At 40.7% G+C, this 27,895-nt stretch overlaps 1 protein-coding gene across 2 annotated transcripts in view; it reads right to left on the bottom strand.

Annotated features, from left to right (window-relative positions):
- Positions 1-27,895, bottom strand: part of LOC107219375 (zinc finger protein ush) — a 125,261-nt gene that overhangs the window by 37,113 nt on the left and 60,253 nt on the right. Inside the window, exon 3 of one of the 2 annotated variants that reach the window (XM_046739434.1) lies at positions 22,954-23,070. The exons of the other annotated variant lie outside the window; for it this stretch is intronic. Coding sequence (XP_046595390.1) covers positions 22,954-23,070 — 117 coding nt within the window. The remainder of the gene's footprint in view (positions 1-22,953; positions 23,071-27,895) is intronic. 2 annotated transcript variants of the gene reach the window in all.

Below are 27,895 nucleotides of genomic sequence, written 5' to 3' on the forward strand. Positions count from 1 at the left end.
TTTTTGTATATGTATCGGTCGATTGGATGAAAATTTGCGCTAAAAAATATCACAAAGTAACCTAACCTGTAACTTTATTCAAACGCTTGCTGTTAGGCTTGAGTAGAATATCATTTAGCCACAGTGTCGAACGTTAGCGTTCGGAGCGACATCTAAATTTTAAAAGTGTGTAGCGTGTTACTACATACCCTTATACATATATATATATATATATATATATATATATATATATATATATATATATATATATATATTTCTTTCTGCAAACTTGAGTGATTGAGTTCGATTTTAATTTATAATCTTATAACTTTATTCTCTAGGTCCCTCGGATAATTATATTTTTTTACTGCATGTGAATCAATTTTTTTTCTTGTGGGCCAATTTCAGGAGCAACAATAACAATAAAATTTTTCAAAATTAAACAAATAAATTCTGCGTTAATATCATTGATATGTATCCTACAATTATTTTACACTGCCGACCCATTAATGTGAACGTATAAAAATCAAATGGCCGCATAAGACCAAAATTGGTACAAAAAGGAAGGAGAAAAATGATCCTACTAATTTGGTACGAGCGATTAATCAATTGAACATTTTTTCAAGGTAATTGGGATTGAATGGATGAACAATTAAATACAGTAATGAACTAAAAAGAAGAAATTATTCACATTATTTTTATATTATTATTGTAGACCGGTCTTCAGGAGGAAAAAAAATACAACAACATCCGCACAGTGAAAAATCTATCGGTTACCACGTCATTTCTCATTTCTTAAGCCAATATAAAATCATATCTATTACCATTTGCTTGCGGACGGTTTGTCGCTGTCTATAGATTGCAATACGAAAGCTCGGTTAAAGGAATTCATCTATACAGCTATAGGTATATGTTATGATATATTATCAATTATGTGTGAAACAAATAAATGCATACACGTATAAGCATCACGTACGGTACGAACCTCCAGCACTCAAGCTTTGCATCAACCAACGAACCTACAACTTCTTAATCTCTTCGTTTCACCTGTTTCTTTTCGGTGAATTCCCCGCGCGCGCACACGCTCGCGTTTGGCAGTTTCGCGTTCACGAGGATCGCGATAAAAATAATAAATCATTGCACCACAGCAGCAGCGCCTCCTTCCATCCAAATATGAGCCACCTCCCCCTCCTTGGTAGTGCTCGCTCCCTTGGCAACCCGCGCGACGAAGGTGGCGGCGTAGAAGAGAGGCGGGGGAGGTGGAGGTCCCGCGGTGTGTTCCCCCCACCCCCGAGACATGCATTGCTGATTTTCCCCGGTATCGATACCTGATACGGAAATGGGTTCGCGTCCTAAAGCGGGGTAGGTGTGTGTTTGTGTGCGCGAAAGGCAGAGAACGAATGAGCGTGCGCGAGCGCGCGAGCCCCGATATCTCGAATGCCAAACGGCGATTAATAACGAGGAGTCGTTACCGGTAGATAAGGAAGTGCCGCGGCGTGTCTCTCTCTCTTATTTTTAACCGCGCGCACCCTACACCTCTCCGATACCTCCAACCCCCGAGCCGCCAACTACCGGCGCGTTTACTCTACCAGAAACTTTTCATCATCCTGAAGGAAAGAAACCTGCCTGCACGGTAAAGCGTGGAGAGATGAGTAGACAAGAACGAGCAGCTATATAACTACCGACACACTGCGGAGGGGAGAAGTATGAGGGGCATCACTAAACAATCTGCTGCATACGGTCATCTAGATTCGTCTGCCTTCATGTGTTGCGCAATCTTGATTCATTGACTTAAAATGTTCGTTGTAATTTTTCCCAATTTCGTGTACCGGTACCCAGTATCCACTTTTTTTATGATTTTTTTTCAGTACTATGAATGATAAATTCGGAGACGATTGAAGTGGAATTTAGGTTCTGATGTTCATGTGGCTTTCACGCACAATGAATGATCATTGCATTATATTCATGCTTTGGACATAATCACGTTTCCATCCAATTGTATATGTATATTGTTGATGATACTCCATGGTTTTTAGATCGCCTTGATATTGTAAGAAATTATCAGCCCGTCGACTAATTTAGCTGAGCAGCTCGGAAAATTCTAAGAACTCGAAGATCGGATAGATGAAATGCTTGAAAAGTGAGTAGTGAAATTGCAGGAAACACGGAACAATGTGAGCGTCAAAAAAGAAATCGGATCAACGTTTTTCTTTGTCTGCATAGTTCTGGCATTGAACATTTTCACGAAAGGTTACAAGTGTCCCATATCCCAAAACGAGTTCCTATTTCCATTTTGTAGGGTACCTCGGAGTAGGGTGTGAGTGGTTTTTAAGAGCGATATTCAACCGCATGAGTGTTTACATACAGTAACAGAGGGGGAAACGCCGTTGAGGATAAACACATGCATCGACGCTCCCCGCAGCAGATCCAGGTTTGGGAACTGGTATTTCTCGATTAGTGTTTCTATAATTACCATCATCCAATAAAGTCGGTGCGGCGGTACCCTGTTTAGTGGTAGGTTAAAGCCATATACGAACTAATAAAACTGTTGTAAGATTGTTTTTCTGTGTCTTAATGACTTAGTGGCAAGTCTTCAGAACCGTACATGAGGTACAAATGGACAGTTAGATATAGAGACCCGATAACGGACCAGAAGAGATAATTCAGTTCCTGATCTGAGATTGCAGCGTATACCTAAGCAAACAAACACGGGAAGACGTACCAAGAAGTGTAGAAAAAAAAACAAAGACAAATTCATTTAGCAGAAAGATACGTTCTGAAGTGCAATGAGTAAATATGGTATTATGAATACTTGTTTCGTCTAAAAATATGGACAACTAAGCTATAAGTTCATTTCGGATAAAAGAAATAAAAAAATCAGGTACCAGTTTGCTGGTAAGCTGACTCCTTTTTTTAACCTCCTGTTTCCTCGATAAGGCCAAAAATTTGAAAATCGCCACTTTCCCGTGTTAATTTACAGGTTAGATCGCTTTATTCATGAGTGCAAAGAAGATAAACATTTCAATATTGACTTCTGCAAGTCCAAAATCAATCAACCAATAACAGCACTACAATAATCGTGTCAACGAAAGTGTGATAAAATATAAGTTACAAGGTTGTGGATTGATTTTTAGAGCCAATTGGTGTGGTTATTGTGGGTTTTCTACACATCCGACGCTTACAATTACATGAGTAAGGTTAGGTCATATTAGGAGGCTAACGATTTGGAGAATAAAAAGTTTCTCTACCCATCCCGTAGTTAATGTTAAGTTAGGTTAGGTTATCCTGAGACGTGGGCAGCACGAATATATCAAGGAACAACGTGCGGTGCCAGCCCCAAAAAGTTGTTCCAAGGTCGCGGGTGAGGAGGTTTCAGGGGGTGAGGACAGGATTGGAGGGGGGAGCTTATCGCGGGGCGCACGCGGCCGTTGCCGCCACCAAACACATCACCCAGTCAGGACGACTCGATCGACCGAGCGAGCAACCAACCGTCTGTCTGTCTGTCTGTCTGTCTGTCTGCCTGTCTGTCCGTCTAGCTTTTGATAATATATATAAAATTGAATAACAATGATGAAAAAAACAACGATCAGTTGATACGGAATTTGTATTTTTTTCCCTTTTTTGGTTATGTTACGTCACGTCATATTAAGTTAGGTTAGATTAGTTCAGATTGAATTAGGATGTCGTTGCCATCGACGAAATGAACTCACAGATAACGCAACGGCTGTCAATGAAACTGTACAACGAAGAATCGTACGATTTTTCATCAAAATTCCGTACATTTAGCCGAGTTTCGTTCATGAGAAGAATTCTTATTCACTTTTCCTTTGATTACAAAATAATTTTAATATTGAGACTATTACATTGAAATATCGAACTTCTGTATTGTATTTCAATTGATCAAGTTTCTTATTTTACTATTAGATTGAACTAGAGGTCAGTTGACATGTCGGAGAAAATAAAAATGTTTCCAATGTAGGGCAAAGAAAACACAAAAAATTAAAATTTAAGCTGTTTTGAAATAAAAATTTCAGACGTGTTTCTGACTGCGATTGAATTTTCTTGGATCCTTGTCCAATATTTTGAATGCTTGACGTGCACTTTATCATGAGTTGTAGTATATTACAAAACGTAACCGCAAAGTCTAAATATGTACATTATACATATACACGGTACCTGTGTAGGTACTTACTAAACAAAGATTGAATTAAGTTGAATTGGTTTTTATTACTTATTGGTCGTTTACATTTGTGATGCTTATGTGCGCAGTGTCAGATAGCAGGCTACCGTGTGTTTAATAATTTGTCTTTTACGTATTTGTTAGATTGCTTTTTGGTTGGTCACTGATCTCTTTAGCCTAACTTATTCTAGGAGGTGGAGGTTTTTGGGACGTGTGTATGTGTGCGTCCGGGAGGGGGGGGGGGGGGGTTACATATGTACAGTGTACATAGGTACATCGGTTAAATGATACACGACGTACCTTCGTAATTTTGTATCTTAATATATAGGTATATACATTGTCCATGTATATGTATATATATAAAAGTACAAATACAAATATTTTATATACGTATATACGTGTAGATACGTATTGTATCACTTATACCATACCAGACTCCGTCGGCTGTCCCCCGGTCAAAATAAATCACGAAAGTATGACGTTCGAGCACCATCGTATAACCGAGAGCCCGATTAACACGTTGTTTGTACAGCGCTCGTAGTAATAACAGGTTGGCGTTATAGGGCCCACTTATATCTGTGGGAGGGCATCACATCGTCCAGCGCAGTACAGCGCAGGGCGTTCGTCTTGCGTCGAACCCGGGAAGGTGAGGATCCCCCAGCGCTACAAGCGCGCCCCTAACTCCCCCTGAAATCTGTCTCTCTCTACCGGTTTGCGTGTCCATCTAAAGAAGAAGAGAGAAACAGAGAAAGAGACGAATGCGGTCCCATCAGCCTCACGACGAGGAGAAGAGGAGGGCGAGTCTCAGCTGGGAACGATGTGCTCAAGAAAAAGAGATTCAATGTTGAGATCATCTCGGCCCGATAAAGAGAGCAAACCCAAACGCAATCAGGCATCGTCATTTACACGCTGCTTCAGATGTCTTGTTTGAAGAGATTAAGCTTTCGTTCACGGTCCAATTTTGCAGAAATTTGCGATCCAAATGAAGCATGATTGACGAATGCGAACTTCTCCCACCGTTCAAGTTCTAACTAACGCCGAGACGAATCTAACGAACCTTCGCAGGCCTACTTTGGACAAGTTGTTCACGAGATATCGTGATTTTAATTCTAAGACCTGTGCGCGTCGCGATAAGCCTCGGATTTGCACAGTTGACCACGTGACTTACGCTGTGCCAGTTTTGTAGTTTAAAACGGCGATATCTCGCGAACGGCTGGTCCAAAACGAGCTTACGCGGGCTCGTTGGATTCATCTCGACACGTGCGACGACATAATCGACGAACGCAGACGATGCGACGCGTCAGAAACAAAGTCAGCACGAGAGTATGGTAACAAAAATCGTTCATCGCGCGCTGAACTTGATGCATCACTTCGGGGACCACCTCCGCGGAACACCTTGTGATCACAGGTAACGTACACCTTCCCTGTACCTACCGAACGATCTGTGAACAGCCTGGGGCGGGCCGGAGCGATACGATGAGCAATGCGAAGGCGGACGAGTTTCGCGGCGTGCAAAGGTGGTAGGAACACATGTATGGTCGTGACTATAGGTACATAAAATACTATGATGCGTGAGCCGGACTTGGTTTCGGCAGGTATAAATCGGGTTTGCCGCCACAAATCCTGGATCCTCGCCCTGCTGTAGCGGCGAAATTATTATAACAACGTCCCGAGACGAGCTTTCTCTCTCTCTCTCTTACTCACTTTTTCTCCAGCGTTATATCCGTGATTTGTTTACTCAGATTGCTCTCGATGCGAGTTATACTATACGGCGTGGTGCGGCGGTTTTACCCCGCCCACAAACGGGGCGCGGGAGCGAACTTTGACCCCCCGGCTAATTGTTGTTGGCTCTAGATCCCAGATATCTCTCTGGATACTTCGCTTAACCTCCCGAGCTGCAAGCGACCGGGAAGGGTGGAAGCAGCCGCTCCATCTGACCGGCTATATAACCGGAACGCCCGCTAGCCCAACAAATTAATATAGGTAATCGTTATTTATTGATAGCGATTTAACGGTGCCCAGTTCGTATATAATACGCACGTACTTATATCACATGTACATACGTTATACGTAGTATACATAGCATATAAGCGAACCTCGTTATAAAAAAAAGTCAGCCAGAAATCGTTTCATTTTTACCAAAATACTTTATGTTAACAAGGGTTATTTAACACTATAATGTATTCACGCTATGTAAAGTTTGGTGTTCGTACAAAAAAATGTAACACTGAAGTCGAAAAAATTCAAAGCATTTCTAACATTAAGCATGTAGAATCTGTCGATACGTAATTATTTTTTCGTCTTGTTTAACGCAAATTTATCGAATGCTCATTCTTTGTCAGAATGATTAAAACTAATGAAAATGTAAAGAATGTATGTAAAGAACGAAAACATGACATGTTTTCGAATAATCATGAACTTGTAGTGATCTGCAATTGTTACAATTTATCGCTGAGTATATTTACCTAAATGGATAATATGTTTTCTTGCTATGCAGAATATAATATCACCAAGGTTGAACCAGCGTTTGATCGCTCGACAATATCCAATTATACATTATTAACAATCTGCTATTGATTGTACCTACGTATTTATATGCATGTATGTGTATACAATATTTTTCTATACCGTTTCAATCCCACCAACTTCGCAGCAAGTATAAGCATGACGCCTAAAAAAATAAACAATACACCAAATATATTAACTATGTAAAAATTGTGCAACAATTGTGAAAACATTCTCCAATTTATTTCAATATTTTTCCCCTTCGTATCGTTTATTTAAATATCGCGTCAAGCTGATGAATAATTCTAAGATAACTCGGCCAGCAATCGTGAGCTGTGTGTTATTATAAATTTATAAAGGTCAGTTAAGTCTGATTTTTTTTTCAAACGACATAATCATTTTTTTTTTCTATAATTGAATGCCCAGCAATAAGAAGAAGAGCTTGTATCTACTTCTATTAATATTCCTCAATTTTTTCATCTAACGTGCTGCTTCGTGGAAAAATCACTCGTTACACTAGTATCTTTGAGTGACTGACAACGGTTCAGATTTCGAGAACCTGAAATATTATGAGAAGTATAATATTTTTATGAAACCAATTGTATAGAACTATGCTGCGTTTAAGATTTTCTCAAGTTTTCAAAGAAAGTAAATAATCTTTCCAAGTTTCGTTAATTTCTTTTTTTTTTTTTTTATGAAGCATTGAAAGTAGATATTTTCACGACTATCAAGAATATTTTATCCCACGACCAGAATTATTCCGAATAAGAAAGATACGGACACAGCGCATCTCGAAAGAAGGAATCAACAATTCAACGAATTTTTTTTTTCTTACTTCACGAACAGAACCATCGTTTTCACCAGAGATCCTTCACTCGACCGACGGACTCGAAGTTTCGATCCCAAAAACAGCGGTGTCACAGAGTTCGGTTAACCGTTGATGAAACATGAAATAGGCTAGGCTAGTTTGCAAGGATGCGGGACGATGCGGATGGAAGAAAGGAAGGAAGAAGCTAGGAAGGAGAAGCAGTCGTCGGGTAAAAACAGGAGAAAGTTCTCTCATGAGAAGATAGCAGATCTTATCGGAGACAAATGTTTGGCGTTCTTCCATTGCGCCGAGCGGTTCCTTATCAGCGCTTTTTCCTGTCACACTCCCGACTTGTTTGCTCTGACATATATATATATATACGTGTGTATACATACATATCCACAAAAAAAGATTTTTCCCTTCTTACGTTTTTTTGCCATTTTTATCCAGTCACGCACAAACACACTAAGGATGATCTAGTCAAGGTCTCCATTACCAAAGTAGAAAAAAAATTCACTTTGGAAAAATATAAGAGCATCGATAGGAGATGATGATATATGACTGTTTTTCTTTCTTTCGCACAACATATAGAGTTTAGTAGTCACAAGATTGAGCTAATTTCTTGCAGCAAAGAGCGATTATTTTCATAGTCGATGTACTTTGATATAGAAATGGTGAAATCTGATTAATGGACTTCCCGCTAGATTATCGCGTAGCATCAAAATACCCGATATTCATCCGGCAGACTCGTTAATCATCGCCTAAAGCGAGAGATAATCATCGATCTATATCTGGCAGAGATCTGTATCGCCGTCTAAATAAATTCACGAATCATGATTCGACTGCAGATGTATTGTATTCTGATTGTGAATCTAGGGCAATGTTCCTTAACATCGTTCATGCACATGTACACGTATACATCTACACGGACTTTCAAATCGGCGTATTGAAATGTTGTAGTTTGTGTAAGTAGTGAAAAAAAAAATTTTCTTGGAACAATATAAAGATATGGACGAAACCTCTGCAAGTCAGGCTTGTATATAACGCAACGATGCGATTGAGACAAAAGACATTAAACAACTTGGAGCTTACGTTGTGTAAGTTATGTATAGGTTCTCGAAAATTTTTCTCAATTAGAATGCGAAGATTCCATAACATGAACTAAAGAGAATTAGGGAACTAGTACAACATCTATTTTTATTGTCGATTGCTGGAAAAAATCGACACAATGTTATAATACGGTCGTAATAAAAGAAAGTCCGGCATAATCTTTACGAAGGACACGAAAAGTCGTTTGCAAGATTGCGAATTGATATATCGTCGATGTCTTAGAAGATTACAGAAAACAACCAGATAAACACTACCACGATGATGATACAAGGACGAAGAAGTAAGATAGGATAGAAAAGGGAGCAGATAATAAGAAATAAACAGAACAAGAAGACGGAATTTCAGTGTCCTAAATCGATGATCTTTCTTTTCTACGACAATCAGGTGATCTGGTTAGAATTCTAACGAGCCACCGATAAGTGTGAAAAAAAAAACACCTTACAATTCTGTTCCAAGAAGGTTTATCTAAGAACATATTACTCACTCATAGACGAAGGTATGGAGGCCAAGGCCCTAAGGCTGGCTCGTCTCTGCCGCCATAGCAGTACACTCATGTTCCCAGCGTTTTGTGCAGGTGATTCGAAATCAGAGTATCTATCACAAAGACCGTTCACTCACTGGAAAGAACACCAACCACCAAATCAAAGCTCGGGATCGAATCCCGAATGGACAAGAGAACACCCAAACTTTGGCTAATCACTGGAGTGGCACCAGAGTGCCTATGATTGTAAAACGTGTCTTGTACTCATGGTACAAACATCTTCATTTTCGCTTTCTACACTTTGTGGCTATCTCCGATAAAGAATGTGCAGGTTATGTGAAACCACAGTTTGTAACACGATTCACTTACCGAAGTGTCGAAAGAACAGAGTAACCAATAGAACCAGCTACTTGGTCAAATCGAGAATGGACAATGAAAAGCCGAACTTGTCTAATCACTGGAGTGATACCAGAGTGTCGATGATTGTGCATCGCGGCTTGCACTCATGGTACAAACGTCCCCTTTTGCCTTTTGGCAATCTCCAACAAGGAACGTGATCGCAATCGGGGCTACCGATGGAAATTGAGACGTAATTGTTATCTGGACACGCGAGAAGAACAACAGTACGATGTTAAGATCGGTCTGCCTCATTCCGGACGACACGGCGAGAGAGGAAATGCTCGGCGCGACTGTGAGCTAGGCAAGGCAAAGCCGGGCCTCGCCACTGAGGATCAGGAGGAAACTGATATCAGTACCGCAAGAGTAGGCGCACGCACATTTAAGCCGGCTCTCACTACACGAGCCTACCTGTTATCACTGCCACCTCTCCTCGTCATCGACACACCGTGTGCATGTGAGCAGGCATGCAGCTGTTGTGTTGGCGACTGGCTTGCCGGCGACTCTCTTTCTCTGCTCGACCAGATTATGATACATGCACTGCCGGGGGAGACTTCACGGTATCGGACAAACCGTACGATTAGGATTATTCTCTATTATCAGTGTTATTTATTCCTTTCTTTCCTCCTTCTTCCTCACTATCCCTCTCTCACTTTTTCCTGGTATCGATTCCCCCATTGTACTCTCTATGTAAGTATAGTTGCTTCGCAACGATATCGGGGAACCGAGAGAAATTTCTAGTTGTCGTTACCATACAGTCCTCATAACTCTGTTTTAGTTTTTTTTATTTTTTTTTTTATCCAGAACCGAAAAGTATATCAGTTCTGGGTACGATATGAAAATGCGTTTTGTAGCTGTAACCAGAAAATACAGCGACCGTTACTTTTCTTTTTGATTATGGCTTAGGAGACAATATTTTTCGTAACCGGTGAGATAGTTTTATGTTAAGTCTCTATTTGACTGATAAATGTAATTGATTCAACAAACATATTCAATGTTGGAACAACAGCAAAATGTAATACTGACAACTAAAATCATACTGAATAGTAACTTTCTAATCATAGGTAATTCCAATAATATTTAAACAATTATTTTACACTCCATAAAGGGAAACAAGAAATAAGTAAACCGAGATGAGGATGGAACGGTATCTTGGTATATTCATGTAACGCAAAATCACAAGACCGAGAAAATTTTCAGCAAAACAGAGGATAAGACTTCGCTAAAACCATGAATATTATCTGTCTCTATATTTGTTGAACACACATACATAGACGAATTCACTGAAGAGTTTGCGCTTGTGGCAATTCGAATGGAAAAGGATGAGACGAACGCAGATCGGCAAAGAGGAGAGAAGAACAGAGCGGGAAGTAGCCACATGGCCCATGCAACAGACGGTTGAGATCGTTTCGCGGGTTCGTTCCTAATTGATCAGTGACGACAGATAATATAACCCGAGAGTTTAGTTGCCGGAGGAGGAAGAGAGAAGCAAAGTACCAAAGGGGGGTTCTCGATTTTGTGTAGCTCGCGGCGTGAATAGCCAGAACGATCAAATTATGTTTATCTCGTTAGTGAAATTTCTTAGAATGTATACGCATATGCATCATACGAACATGTGAATAAGAATATAGCAGAAATTTCAATAAAGGTAGATAAATTGAGAACATCACTCTATGTATAGTATACAAATGTATTGTATACGTCTAACTACAGCAGAAAAAAAATAACAACCGTCAGACGAAAAAAAAAAAAAAATAAGCAAACGTAGAGATTTGTAATATGAAGGATTTGGTGAAAAATTTTTGAAAAAATTTATCAATGTTTTTTCGAAGACATTGAAAAAAAGTTTTCAATATTTTTTCTCCTTACCAACAAATGCACATTCGACAAAACGCTGGAACAACGGTCTCTTTATTTTGGCCAAAGACGATGTCCTTTTTTTTTTTTTGCTACAATCAATGTTTCTGACTGCGTGCCTTTTCTTTGTCAGTGCTGCTCAATAATAACATCATAAAATCTGTACCATAACTCTATTCCCTAAATAAACTCAGCGATAATAAAAGACGGAACTCCTTGGAATTGGTCAAGGGATAATAAGAAGAATTAGGAAAAAGACAGAAAATGGCGTATTTCTATATAGAGAAAATTCCTAACAGCGAGAAATTGTCGGATGTATCGAACAGGTTAGCAATAGCAGGCCAATCTTTGTTTCTCATTTGTTTTTGGTCCAATTATCGGTACTATGAGAATCACTGCATGAACTAGTCGTTGCCTGACCAATCACGATGTATCTATAACCTCAAAATATGTTCAGAGGATGCAGTGTTTCTCATAAAACTTCAAATCCGTCCGAAATTCGCGCATGCGCAGTACACCCAACGATATTTCATATAAATTCGACCTTATATTCGTAAAAAAAAGAAGCCAAAAGAAGAATAGAGATATAAAGAATATTGCAGCGATTTAGCGACGCAAGTTTGTAGGTTATGTATGTCAGAGAGGATAAGGGGAAACAGAACATGTAACATAGTGCATATTGGCACGACGTGGAGGAGAGCGAGAGAGGGAAAGGCAGCACGTCATAATCTTCGGAAGCGTCTAGACGCTGCGGACATTCCTGCAGGAGTTCGTTCGTTCGTTCGTTCCCCCGGGAGCAGCGGAAGAGGGAACTGCAGACCGGGTATAAACACGGGTTAGCTGGCGAAACAGTGCCGGTACTGTTGACTCGCTCCTCTCGCCCCCGCCTCGCTCTTCTCACACTCATCTTCTCTCCTCTCGCCTCCTCCTCCTCCTCCTTGGGCTCCGCCCGCCACTAGGGATCTTGACGAAGAAGATAACGCGGCGCCAAACCGCTCTCGAGGACCCCATTGCTGCCACATTGGAATGCCCAATGCCTATCAGTAACCACTGTCCTCGGCCACGACCTAAAGGAAAAGGTCGTGTGCGACGATCGTCCGAGAAGAGGGAGAGGAATATATTTGTAAGTGTGTTCACTAGATCCTGGACGAAGAAAAATTGAGTACTGGAATGCATCTGACGATTTGATTTATACAGTTTGATTGGGAGCTCAAGTTTCTCCTTATTCAGAGTCTTCACGATGAATGAACCCATGGAATATTAATTCAATATTTATAGCCGTATGTTAACCGTTTCGTAGTTTTGGATAGCTTAACAAGTTTCGTCTACTCTTCGAGATCTTATCACCAGAGTTTCCGGTTGAAATTTCAGGTACATTTGCTAGAAACGACTGAATTGTTAGTTGCATATGAACCTACCAAGAATTTAGTCAAAAAAAATAGATTGTGGTATGAAGAAACTTTTCACTTCAGCCAAAGCAAGGAAGGAACTTAAATTTCCTCTATACGAAAGATAGATTCGAGATTTCAAGAACAACTCCATTGATGCAATCAACATTAATTCGCAACAGATAAATTATTTACATTGTAGACTCGTATGAAACTAAAATTTAATTGCTTCTAGTACTCTATTTCTGCAGGGTAAAATGAAATAAACTCATACATTTTTTTTTAAATGCTGCAACCAGTCTTTTTTCCCGTTTCATCAAGGTGGAAAAACGTGATGCTTTTTAGTTGCTTTTACTGACTCAATACTAAAATTTATACAATCATATTTTTTTTTCGCAAAGGCGAAATTACATTTGGTCAGATATCGCCTATTTTCGCAGTTGTTACACAATATGTAATTTTTCTTCCAAAGCATACGGAATTACAATTGCAACAATTCAGATCATTATATTAGCAACTGATTTAAATTGTTCAAAAAATCTGAGTAACTAAATCTAGGCGTGTAATGCAGTCCGTTTTGCATAGTAATCTGTTAATTCGGTGTAGTTGCGCGCTTTTCCCAGCGGCCTGATAACATTCACGGTAGTATTCTTCAGCAAGAGAGTGAACGAGCAACGCAATCACGGGAGATACCAATGAAAAGAACTAAATATTTCCAAAATCTTTAATAAGAGGTTTGAGAATATAAACGAAAAAAAAAACAGTATACGACTGTGCCAAGTTTACTGTTGGGTCAGCAAAATATTAATTTTCTGCAAAAGTACAACAAAAAGCACATCAAAATTGAAAGTGATGCAATTCATTAGCAACAAAAAAGCACTAAATTACTGTACTGTTTTTTTTTGTTTCTGGTTGTGCTCATTTGGTCTTGTTAGCCTTAATAGACCTAAGTTAACAACTTAAGAAAACCCTGTTTTACAATTTTAAAATGACTTCGAAGAAGTTGAATTGAGAAAAAATAATTAATATATCTTGGTTTAATCACGGTTGACTGAATTTCATAAAATCCATATGTTGTGAAATAATGTTACTCTCCTAAAAATACAACATGACCGTAGTGTTACAAAGAACCCCGTCATAATCTTATGGGAATCGGGTTTCAATGATATTGTCTGGATTTTTTATATGTTGTAGATCTTGACATACTGAAAAAAAATCTCCGTGAGCACGATCATCCGCTATGAATTGTTTGGGCACTATAAAAATGTTCATCCTATATCCGGTATCCCTTGGTGCAAGATACACTAAGAAAACAATAATTATTTCTAATAAATAAAACTTGGGCACGTAACCGGACATGGCCACTTGAAGTCTATGAACTCTACCCCCCCTCCAACCCAATGATCTTACCTATAGATGACGTTACCTGGTGGAATCTGATGCAAATAGGTGTTTTTGGTTCTCCGATGAGAAAATGGAGATTAGAGAGCGCCGATAACCAAAAATGCATATCTATATCTATTTGCACCAGGTCAATCTAGTCTTATTGGTATCCTCTGTTTCATCGACATCATCATTAAAAAGCATGTAAGGTCAACCGTTCAAAATCTCGTAGTGAAAATTTATACCGAAAGTTTTTTGGCGTATTTCGATGAATACCCAAAATTTCAACAGGCTTAGATAACTTAAACTTCACTACCTCAGAACCCTACAGCTGGGTATGTGTCCAGGATATATGTACGAAAGAATTAAAAATGAAGCAAAAGAGCAACCAAATATTGCCGAAGAAGCGCTTAGTTTTGACAAACGACTGCACTATACAGAATCGCAACTAGTTAATGAGAAATAATGTGTGGTACGAAAAGTGCGAAAGGGGCTCTGTGTATTAATCCTACGGTCGTCTCGCGTCGTCAAAAACCAAAGCGAATACACGAGTAGAACAAACGACGCGACTGCCACGTGGGGTGGTCGCTGGGCTCAGGGTTCAGGGTGTGGGGGTTCCGACCACCGGGTGCACAGATTACACAAATGAGAAATGACCATCGGGCTATCAGGAGTTTCTCCTGCGGGCACCGCGGTCTGGCGTTACTTACGCCGTTCGCCACGCGTTGCTGCAGGCTGCAAGGGTCGAGGAGTCACCCTGTGACTATTCTACCTAGGTCTAGGTGTTGGGTACCAATGAGAGAACCTAGATACTTCACGATTGGCTCGTGAAGATAATAGGGCTGGAGGAGAGACTAAGGGAACAAAAAATGGAAAGCTGATCTGGTGATCAAGATTTTGAATCGAGGAATAATCACGGGATCATCCTCAAAATCGTGATGGAAGATAAGTTTTTTAACAGGGTGGAGGTGGAAATATAGAAAGATTTGAAAATGAAAGGGTCGCAATATCGAATTTAAAAGAGATGTGGAAATCTATGCATTTTATACAGAATTTTAAAAGATGATGCTCATTTTGGTTTTCTATATTTCGAGCTTCCTATATTTCCATTCTTTTGTATTTCAGATTAATAAATTCTGAAATTCTGTGAAACAGATTTTTGGGCCTTCAAAAATTCGACATTGTGACCCAACTAATTGTAGTCAATTTCTATATTTTTATTCCACCGGAAACACAATCACTGTATTATTGTTCGAAAATCACAAGGGAAAACTAGTTTTTCACCTTTCTTTACGGTGTCGGGCAGATATTCCTATCTCTAATAAGATTTTGTTGGTTAAAAATTGATTCTCTGTACGAAGAATGAACACTCCAGTTCACGGGAAATTTTTGAAGTGTTCGATGCAGTATCATCAAAATTTTTTCAAAAAGAATGAAACAAAGTACGAGATTTTTGAATGAGTCATATTTTGATTCTTTCTTCACAAACTTTTTCATTATCTGAAAAGAAAGTGAACCCCTTCACGTTTTTCATTTTTCGTAGTTGAATTGGAAATGATTCTGACAAGAAAATTGTAAAGCTGCTGTTGTTTAAAAGATTTGAAATAAGGCGATAACAATGATTAACTCAAAATTGTAGGACAACTGAGATATTTTAGTGAACTATGTAATTTGCTCGATTTTCTTCAACTAGCATGAAGGTAAAAAATCAAATAATACTTAAAAAAGTAGACAATCGAAAATAGAAATATCAATGAGTAGAATCATCAGAGAAATTGTAGAAATACGGAAAAATATTGAAGTTTGTTCGATTCTATGTAATAGCTTTCGAAATTTTTACCTTTCTGCGTTTTGATTTTTCTACTTTTCCCAACTTTCTATGATTCAAAATTCTACGAATCTGATTTCGACATCTTTGCAAATTCAATATTTTGTGCTATTGCTTTTCATATCGTAAAATCCCAAATTTTAGAAACAATGATTACAATGAACTTTTATTTCCTTTAACAAAAAAAAAAAAAATAAAAAAAAAAAAAATAACCGACCTCCGAATTAAATGTCACGAATTTCAAAAATTACCATCCAAACATATAAATCACATTTTATCCGCGAATAAAAGCGTGGAAAAATATTCTTCGACGATTTTGATATCCTCCGTCATAATTTTTGTTTTATCCATTTTTCGGTGTTTTTTCGTTTCATTATCAACGGCAGATCTGGTTGGCTCTTCAGTCAGTCAGTCGCAGTGGTCGAGAGGCTAGAAACGAGGGGAAAGCGAGGGGCTGGCGTTGGTTCCCGGCTCGGAACGGACTTTGACAAATCGGGGAGCGAACAGTGATAACTCAGATCCTGAGTTTGCCCGCCCTCGGCCTTCGGCGTGATAACTCGGTTGGGCCGCGGAGTTTTTTTGTCATATCGCAGATTTGTCCGCGTCGACATCGCCACGTGGAACGTCCGAATGGATTTATTAAGTGAGCCGAGCGGAGCTGAGCGAACCGACTTTTGGCCCTTCTCTCTTTCCTCCTCCTCTTTCTGTCTCTCTCCATCTTCCGCTCTGGCCTTGGCATTTGCGAATAAATGGATCCTCTGTCTGCTGCGGCCCAGCAACGGTTATACAGGATAAGGACGAGGGGTACGCGAGGGGCGCGAGTGTTTCCTCGCGATAAGATACAGACTATCGAGAGAGAGAGAGAGAGAGAGAGAGAGAGAGAGAGAGAGAGAGAGGGCTCCAAAGGGCACCTGGCCGCCAGGGGATGCAAACCGGCTCATCCGTCCCCACAAATGGACTCAACGAAACGCGACGTTCGTTTTTCAAATTGGGACCAAAATTCGTACCTGCAAGATTGCCTTCAATGGTCAATGGAGAAAATTTTGCTCAAGCACCTGGACATTCGTAAGGGTGATAATCAGTAGTGCACAAGGCTTCAGTCAGTCCATTAAACATTTCGGAATTTTCTTGATTACAGATCGCTTGGACTATTCTAAATAGTTTCAGATTTTGTACATGTTAGGCGAAAATTGAATTTGTGTCAATAAAGTTAAAGCACTTGAGATTTATGTAAGTTTTGAAAATAAAATCGAATTTTCTTTCGGTCCAGTATTGACTTTGGAATCCTAGATAAGGTATTTTAAATTGTATAAAACTTCATGTCTAACGGTCTTTTCATATCGTGTGAATTTCAATTTTAATGAAATGAAATCCTTCACAGTAAGAATTGCACAATCTCCTGAGATCATTTTAAATCGGTAGAATTTCAAAAAAATATTTTGCAGTCACGTCTTCTGAAAGTCACTGAAACCTTTGGTAACATTTTTTTAAAAACTGTTTCAACTCGTTGAAGCATCTCTGAATTTATTTAATCCTACGAAGCCTCAGAGATCTGTTGGAATTGTTTTATATCTGGAATTGTTTGGTTTTTTTTGAAGTTCACTGAAGCTTCTTAAAATTTTTCAAACGCCGCAAAATTATTCACAATTTCCTAAATTTATTAGAAACTATTAAAACGTGTGATAAAATTTCTTCGAAATGTTCTGAATTCTCAGAAAATCTTTCGGAATCAAAATATTCTGAAACCTTGTCAATTATTAAACAATTATTGAAGTATCTGAATTCAGTATGACATGTTAGAAATTTTTCAACTGTTGAGATAATGATGAACCATAATATTGAACTCCACGTAATCCCGAAATAACGAAATGAAAGCTCGGTAAACAAAAATTGATCACTGGCATGACCCTCGAAAGCGCGAAGCACTTAACTCCGGAAGGTCGGTGAGAGGTTAGGTACATACAAGGGCCGGAAATGTGCCACTTGTTGGTAAAACCCTGGGAGAACTTGATCGCTCCTTTGTCCATGGGTCTGATTGTCCTAAGACGGGCTGCACGTGCGGAAGAAGAAGGGCAGGAAAGGCACTTTGGCGGGTTCCCCCGTCACCTGAGAAACATGCGGACCAGTTGAAAGCCGGGCAATAAAGAATTGCGCCGAGGTAAGGAGCAGCAGGCGGGAGCCTCGAGGAGCAACATCCGCTTCCGAGTCGCACGTGCGACGCCGGAACATCAAGACGCCGTGTCGTCTTTCCTCGATACCGTCGTAAAGACGATCCTCAGTCAGTTCAGGGCAGGATGATAAGTTACACCTGGACTTTCGGGTCTCGTGTCATTTTGCTATTCATACTCCACACCGGATTGTATCGATCCGATTTTTCGCTATTACGGATATTGGTGAGGCAAAACTCGATGCTTCTGTTTCAGGATTGATGGGTACCACGGGCACAACCAAAATTAATAAAAAGAGAAGTTTTCTGAACTGTTTCTAAAAATTTCAAACAATGTTATTTGCACTTTTGGAATTGTAGTGGACAACAATGAAACAACATCTCATTGTCAGTATGTTGTCTAACCTTTTTAAACTAATTTTGTGAGAAAAAATAGAATGCGTTTACCGCGCAAATCTAATTGTCACTAACAACGGTTGTACCATATATTTGTGCAAACCTATTTTTATTCACCGCGAAGGTGAGTATTTGTAAAAATTTTACGCCATTACCGGAGACTTGTGTAGTGATCAAAATAAAATCGAAAACATTAGCACCGGATCACAAACACCAGATTTCAATCACTTTCGGACGTTCTAATTATTCGCTTCGCAAGTTGCTGATATAGTAGTTCGTGTTATTCAAATTTTTTTAGATTATTTTCTATTACCTACTAGGGATAGCGTTCCATTTGTTTCATTTTCATTGGAGCGAATAACATTGCTGGACATTTTTTGAACGATTTTTTCTCTTGTTCTTGACTTTTGATTCAAACGGGCTCATTCGTCCTTAATTTCTTTACGAGATAGTCGCACATTGAGTATTCATTAAATTATTATATTCGTAAGCTATAAAGTTTTCCTTGAGAATACAAGAACAAAAAATATAGAAAGTATAAACAAAATCTTGATATGCCTCATTTTCTTCAGAAGATTATTTTCTACAATCACACTGCAACATTTTTTCCCATCATGTTGGTATCGTCGGAATTTTAATTCTAAAACATTGCACCGATATTGTCTATGATCAACAAATAGGAATATTGAATTAGCTACTGAAAAGAATATCTATTTCAGTGAGATACTAAACAATAGTCTTCTAAAAGAAATGAACGATTAATAATAATAACTGATGAAAATTATGAAGTCGTCATAGAATGAAATCGAACAAATCCGCTACATTTTTGATTATTTCAATGCGATTTGAAATGAAACATCGATATATCTAAACTGTGTTTTAGCATTTTGGCTTGTTTAATATTATACGCAATTTGACAAAGGAATCATCGCACCTTACGAACACATCAATTCTATGAATTCTCAATATGCGTCAATCTCGTAATAAAATTAATAAAGAGTATCGATTATTACCACACCCATCTCCTTAATCGAATCTTAGCTCGTTCGCTCGTCATTCCAATTCACAGCTGCGCTATCTACCCTCGGCCAAACGGGCTGGACTAGAGACTCCGAGTCCCGTAAGTCGTTTAGTCACTCAGAAAACCTGCGAGGAAGTGATGTCGAGGTAAAGAATGTATAAGAGGGAAATAGACAGCTGACGAGAATTCATCCACCAACTGTAATCCCTCCAACTTTTGGCAAAAAAACTGCGAAGGTGCAGAATGGATTACCGATATTTCCAAACCATCTCAAGATACTCTTCAATTACTTCCTCACTCATTTCAAAAGCTTCTGAAAATTGTCACGAAGCTACGACAGGGGAGGAAATTATTATAAAATCCCGCAGAAGAACGGAGAAGATTGTCAATTCGTTGGGTTCTCTCTCCATTTTCTGTTTTTCAACACAATTGTCATCGCAGCTGAGAACCAAAATAGAACGGATTGCCAATGTCAGCAACCTGATTTCAGATGCTCTTCGATCACTTTATCACTCGCTTTAAAAGTTTCTGAAAATTGTTGTGAAGGTATGATAGTGTAGAAGTAACGGAATAAGAATTTCTCTCTTAATTTTCTGCTTCCGAAGACAGTTTCGTTGTAACTGAAAACGAGAGAACGAGAACAGAACCTCGGTTCTACGGTCAGTGATGAGTTGATTATAGCACAAATCTGACCAAACCTGTCAATACTAGCTGGAAGACGGACAATGTATAATTGATTCTGGTTGGACGACAGAGTGCGAGTAAAAAGTTTTGGTAATCAGGACATGTGCCAGACTGGTGTAAACGGCTCGCAGCGAATTGGCAGGGGGTATTGGCTTCGAGTGGTTGACAAAGCGGCGAGTCCAGTTGTATCCGCGTTATCCGTGGAGTTGGAAGGAAGGTGGGCAAAGTGGGTGGGTGGAAGAGGAATGGATCGGTAATTTATTTAATCCAGCAGCAGGCTCTCCACCCAGATTGCTAATGAGATTTCGAATGTCAAAACTCGAGAGAGCCTCTCTCTGTCCATCTTTACTACAGCCTGAATATAACGGATCCCACGATTAGATCATCTCCGAGATAGGGACGGCTGAACGACGTGCAGGTAGGCAAAGAGACGAGATGCCCATGGCTCTTCTGGTATTCCGGGCTGGACTCTCCGCTCCGATGCTGGGCGAGTGAGAGAGGAGAGGAGAGGAGAGGAGAGGAGGAGAGAGGTATATGCCTGAGATAAAGAGGGCCGAAGAGCAGAGATTAGCGCTAATGCACCATCGCGCGATGCGGCGGAGTTGCGAGGGCGAGCAGTCGGTTCGTCGTATCTCTCATATTTCAACCCTCCCTGCACCTCCTTCATCCTCCGTCTTTCTCTCTTCCTCTCTCTTGCTCTCCGCCTCTCGTTTCTACTCCTCTTCCCCCTTTCCCACCTCCGCCGTGACGTTTGAGATACGCGATCATTCCCTCCTAGAAACTCACCCGCTATTTTTAGATCCATGTGTTTCTTTCTTTCCATACCTTAAAATGTTACGCTCTAACGCTGGGAATCACAAGTCTTATTGATATATTGAAAAAGTTTGCTTGATTCCATGACCACACGTCAAGCCTCATTGCAACATGGTTTAGTTGGTGTCAATAAATTTACTTAGATCAGGGAATTATTATAGGCTGATTCAATCGGAAACTCTTCAAAAGTCTTTTTTTTCAAACTGATTCGATTTCTTCCGATAAAGCAACCGTGTATTTGGTTCATAAATGCTAGATTGAATCCATCACAAATTGATGGACCGAAATAAGAAACGTGGTTCTTGATCGAAAAAAAAAAAATAAAATTAAACCAGTATAGCAAACGAAACTATTTTCTATTTTACAAACCATCAAATCAATCACTTCATATTTATGTAAATTTATTCCAATGTGGTCGAATCCAATCAAAAATCTCATTTTATTGTTCGAACAATTTTATCTCACGCAGTACACGTGATACACGTGAGGTTTGACTCTTTCTTTTCTCACCTAACCAACTAATCATATCGTAGTATTTATCCGCGTAGGAAGATAATTGACGGATGAAAATGTATAACAAAGTCCAAAATGAGCATATTTGGGAACAGGTTGCTTTCTTTTTTCACACTGCGAGTCAGAGTTTAACGGTCTCTTCCTACCCTGAAATACAACACTATCCAAGAACAACTAACGAATGCGTAGGGTTGGCGTACCAGTTTCGGTCACTTTAGCACAAGTTGTGGTCATCGTTCGATTCCATTGTGGTTAGATTCGTAATAGGTGTAATCAAAGGTTATATCCACAAATGGTACAAATACGCTTTCATCCAGAATCAAGAGTTATTAACTTTTGCTAATCCTTATCGAAAGAGAGTTTTTAGGATCTTATTGAATAAATGAATGGATTCAAATTTACGTCGATGAATAATAGCATGCCACCAAGTGGCCTCAAATGGCACAGTGACCACGACTCGTGCATCCGATCCTACGCACGGAGAAGAGATGTTACGTTAGGGAAGCAATCGCAGTGCCAGAAATGAATTCGCTTGGAATTCTGATTCCCACCGAGGTGTGAAAAGATCCATGTACACACACAAACACTTGTAGAAGGGGTTGTGAGAATCTGAAATCGAGAGAAATTCATCGAAAAGCGGTAAATTAAATCACCGCCTCTTATCTCCATACAGCAGCGATCTTTCGCACACAGAGAGAGAGGGAAAGAGAGAGAGAGAGAGAGAGAGAGTGATAGAGGAGAGAACCAGAGCTCCACAAGTTGGGATGGCCGCCCGGTGTCGGGTGTATAGGTGTGTACAATACATCATTACACCACCCGTAGTAGTGGTTTGACAGATCTTCATAAAAGCACACACAACTGTGCGGCGGCGATAAGGGAATCGGCCCGGGGCATCTCTCCCCCTTCCTTCTCCCTGGTTCCTACCGCCTCATCCCCCGACCAACCCTCAACCACCTCGCCCGCCCCGCCCCGGCTGCTCCCGAGGGCACTCAGTCAGTGCGCCCGCTATCATTTTTCCACACGAGTGGGCGGCGGGTCGCACGGCCGCCGCCGCCACCGCCGCCGCTGTCGCTGCACCAAGATTATACCTTGGGTGGTTCGTTGCCGCCACATCCTCCCCGGTTCCGAGGTGCTGGGCACACCCTGACGTCGACAAACCGCGGATAGACTGGTGATCAATTATTGCCTCCAATCATGCCCCAACCCCCCTTCATTTTTGCGACGTGTAAAGGGCGTCGAATTCAGCCGTTTATAAGTTCGAAGCGAGACCAAGTTCGCCATTATCGTCACTACACGCATCCCTGACTCGAGCTAAACTTGAATATCCACACGTCGATGAAAGCGGAAAACGCACCGACAATTTGGAAGAGAAGTCGAGCACGTGTACCGATAAAACTGAACGATGATCGCTATTGTGCGAGGGTAGGTTATACACCCTTTTTACCTTGAGCGTTCCGAATATCTGTCCTGCTACTTGTTACTCGGTGTCTTCTCGGAGATTCGATAGAACGTGAAGGGTGTCGACTAGGCACGTAACATGTAGTACGGTGAAGTGACTTACCTGAAACATAAAAGAACAGACCACTTCTTTATCACACATTTCACGTCACAAGAAGAGGACAGCTTGTCTCGTTGCAAAGGGACGCGGATAAAAGTGGCGAAGGAGAGTCACGGCAAAGGTGAAGAGATAGCCTCGCGTTAATAGGAATCAGCGTGATGATCGCGTGCTGAGCAGCAGCGGAGGTCTAATAGTCTTGTACGGAAGAAGAAATAGAGGCGTGATGATAAATCGCACTACTTTGCAATTCCGCGTCGAGGAAAGGGAGTGGCGAGGAGCGAACGAGCGAGCAAGAGAGGGAGGGTCCCGAGCGTAAGGTAACTCGTGTTGCCTTTAACCTATCCTGAAAACCGGGGAGTAGTAGTCGTCCTTCGTATTCTAGGCACGCTTCGCATCGGAAATTAGCACCACGTCATCCGCCCGGATAGTCCTGACGTCATGAATAAATATGGAAGTGTCACTTCACTCATTGCCTTTCCCCGTTCCACGCTCCTCGGTCCTCATACCCCCTTCACACTCTGATGCTCAGGCCAGAGTCTCTCAAACTCTCAAACCTTTTCCCGATCGTGTTCCTAGTTTTGAACAGCATTTAGCGTCGAGCAACGTTTGATAAGTTACTTTGGCACGCTGTGAAATATGGTGGTTTTAAATTTTACCAAAATTGCCAGATGCTAACCACTACAGAATAATTTTTGTAGTCAATTCGGTTGTTCAACATCAGAGCGTGTTGGGTAGAGAATCAAAATACAATCTGAAAAAGTTTACACCATACTTTTCTAAAATTTTACGATTTAAAGCAATTTCTAAAGTCATTAAACGATTTTAATTAGTGTCAACATGATGTCAAACGATTCGAGCATCATTATGCTAGTTATTTTGCTAAGGTTAAACGCAATTTCAAAGAACTTCACATGGCTTTAAATGATTTGAACCAAATAATATTGAGTAACTTCAAGTGGTCAAATGTGATTGACATTCGATAAACAAAACGAATTTGGAATAAGTTTAGATGTGATGCAATGGGGATAGCTCATTGAGAAATTAAATAAAATCAAACCGAAGCGAGTCGAAATGATGAGAATACGTTCTGCAATAGATCAGAAGCATTGTCATTGTCTACGGTCGTGGTTGTGGTTGTTCAATCGGCGTTGGCGGTGGAATGGTATACAGCAGCGGCTAGGTGGTTAGCTTCATACCAACCTACCTTCAAGCCAGAAAGACAAAGGAGCAACGCGCCCCAGCGCGAGCATGGCGTATCTACATCCCCATTCAGTTCTCTCTTTCCACTGCTTAGCAGTGTAGAGCTCGTTGCGATTACTGATACATCCACTTCTCGAGCCTTTTCATTTCGTTACTTCTCCACGTACTGCGCGGAGATTACAATAAGCGCACCACCGCCGCTGCAGCAGCAGCAGCAGCAGTTGAGACGGAAAACCCACACCCCCAACCCTCAACGATCGTGGGATGGAAATGCGACTCAGACACTACAGCGAATGGCAAGCATTAAGGGCGAACACCAGATTTGTACCTAAAGTAAAGTATGACCGTTCGCGTTTCGATGCGTGACGCCCATGAGGCGCGATTTATTCCCGATAAAGTCTGCGCGTCGCAACAACAGAGCTGCAGGTACACCTGGGGACAATGAATCTGAGACGGCTAATTTTTTACACTAGACAGTTATGTTAGCAGCACAGAGAAACCTACAGCGCCATAGTCGGCTGAGCGCGAAACAAACTCAATCTCAATAAACGTAACATAACCGGGAAATACGGGGATAATGACTTGTTGGATCGACACGTATTCTAAGGTTAGATTCGACGGTCATGGGTTATGTTACGTTTATTGAGATTGAGTTTGTTTCGCGCTCAGCCGACTATGGCGCTGTAGGTTTCTCTGTGCTGCCAACATAACTGTCTAGTGTAAAAAATTAGCCGTCTCAGATTCATTGTCCCCAAGTATACATCGACACTGAGTTGAATGTGTCTGGACTCTAGGCAGCAAGGAATACGACAGAGCGCGAGAGATCGACGCCGGTAAGCTCGTCATGAAACGGAACGAAGTGGCAGAGCAGTGAGAAGGTCTAGAAAAAAATGTCTCTAGCTCCTTCGAGAGTTATGATTTTCACCGAGTTCACTCTCTCGAGATCGCTGAAGTCACTCGCGTTGAAATATCAGCTTCCCTGCAAGTCGCCGATCTGGTACCGATCTCCAGGAGAAAGTTTCTCGGCAAATCACGATCCTGTATCGCGTTGCCAATCGATGAATCGACCAGCATGTACATATATAAACACGTCGAGAATACCATGGCTATTATACTATCCCTCTTAGCTTCACAGACATCCTGAACTTACTTGTTCAATAAGGATCGCTCGTAACTTTCCAGAGATAGAATTTGTCCATCAATGTTTTGTAAGAGAAACAAGGACTGGCAATAATGGCGTTGATCAGAGTATGATACTTTGGGGTGTGAATTTTGACGGTCTTAAGATATCTCAAGAGAAAAATATCATCATGGTCATATGTAACTAGATATGTAATATATTTCAGGGTGTTTATTTCCGACTCTAATGAAACTTGATACAGAGGGTTTCAAAACACGGATGAAAAAGTTTTCTGGTGCTGGATATGCGTGAAAACAGTTTTTCGGTGAAACCGGTTCAGTTTCAGCTGCACAGGTGGTTAAAGTCTTGAAGTGAAAAATGTGTTTTATTTCCTTTAGATAACGTAGCGTGTATAATGTTTCGTCAAGAGATCGTAGACGAGCATCTGAAAATATCCCGTGTCTATCTTATCTCCCGTGAGTTTCAAGGTTGTGATCAGATACGTCTTAAGATCAACCTGAATAACCGCGAAGCGACGTCGAGGAGGAAAAAAGTTCGTCCGAATAATCCCCTGGAGTGGATATACTCGAAATGGTTGGCTGAGAGATGGATATGGCAAAGTATTATCTCGAGAAAAGCGAGTGGAGATTCGTGACGGTTTTATACTCGCTCATTCCGCGAGTTGATCAGCCGTGGTGAAGAAGAGACTGGAACAAGTCCCTCGGGGGATGATGATGATGATGGCAGCGGAGAAGTTGTCAAAGCGAACTTTTGCGGGGAGAAACTTTTATAAAGATGACAAATTGGCCCATGGTTTTCCCTCCTTATTTTTAGCCTCAAAGCTGATTAATTTCAGCGCGCACACCGAACGGCGAGTCTGCAGCACCGTCGGTTGGTCTCCGTGTCGTAGTTGAACGCCCGATAAGTGGCTAAGTGCTCAAGCGACGGGGACTAAGACTGCACGCCACACACGACTGACTGCCCGTTACTTATGTATGGAAATGTATCAGTCACGCGAGAGATGGAATTATCGAGTGGGCCTGATCCTCGCATGCAGGCGGGCAGATACAACTGACGGCGTTTCGAATTCGGATTCTGTTTTTTGGGAGCTGGGTGGAGACAAAGAGCGGCGGATGGAGAGTCGGGCACGACAGATAACCAGATGCTACCACCGCAGCAAGTAAGTGTAACCAGCAAGCGGAGAGTTGTTGGCGCCGTTTCCCGTTCGATACAATGCCGGCATCAACTACGTGCGAATATAAACCGTCGTCCTTTCTGCATGAGAGAGGGAGAGAGGGAGGGAGAGAGATAGATAGGAGAGGGAAAGATAGAGGGGGAGGGATTCGAAGCCTCGGGTGTACTGGCGCGGCAGAGTTGGCGTAGAAATCCATTATGAGCGAGATTCATTAGGGGCGATAATAATTAAATGAACGCCTGGTTATGTACCTTAACCAACTGAGCTCAGCTCTCGAGTCCCGCCGCGAATCGTGGGGTTGCTGAATATACTTTTGGAAAGAGTATTTCGCCGTAGTCGACACATAAGGCTATTGGTAAAAGACGATGATTAGTTTGGCGGGAAAATTCTACTTGGGTTAGAAATTCTTATTAAGAAACTGTACGATGGCCAAATAGATCCTATAGAACATTAATGTGTTTCAAACATCATAACGACAAACTTGACCGTTTTTTCCTAAATATTGTACTGCGATTTTTATCAATTGTGTGTGTGTTGATGTTGCCATTAGTATAGATTCCTAATGAGGTTGAAATGACACTATTCCGAAAGGTCATAGAATTCTCTCAAATGCAGCAGTCGTAATTAAGCAAAGCATTATACCAACAGTTTGCAAATGCAACTCTATCAAAGTTTGTTTTTTTCAACGCATCTCATTGTTTATGCTCCAACGTCACGTCAAGCTTCGCAATGATTTCGCAATTCAGAGACCCATTATCTAGATCGTAAACTATTGGATCCAAGTTAAGCAGATTTCCATGAAAACGGCCACAGAGAATTATAATATTTTCCTGGTATAATAGGAACACCTTCATTGCTGATCTCCAAAACCCAGAACATCGTTTTATGCTCTACGACTGTCTTCTGAGAAGATCAGTGTCAATTTCAAGATAATCTTTCGCAATTTCAGTATTCAACTTCAAAGTAGAGTTTCAATGTACCTAGAAAAGTATGCAGTAAAAATAAGAATATTCTTACTAAGAATTTGAGTGAAAGTTTTTAGTTTGATCAACTATATCAATAATAATTAGCCCTATATGCATACAAAGCACCCAATATCTACCGTACTCTGTATAGTTGTTCGAATCAACTATACGGGCAGTCGAATCAACTACACGAATAGCAAAATGTTTCTACATACTACATTTGAACAGTGGTACTTCCGAAATAGCTTTTCAGAAGTGAAGCACTGATGTTCGTCTTCTTTTCGTATTACACTTGGAACAATGGAAAGATTTCAGGTATTGCTAAGCAAACGTGTGACTGAGGTGACA

This window comes from Neodiprion lecontei, chromosome 5, assembly GCF_021901455.1.
Source record: "Neodiprion lecontei isolate iyNeoLeco1 chromosome 5, iyNeoLeco1.1, whole genome shotgun sequence".
NCBI classification, from domain to species: Eukaryota; Metazoa; Arthropoda; class Insecta; order Hymenoptera; family Diprionidae; genus Neodiprion; species Neodiprion lecontei.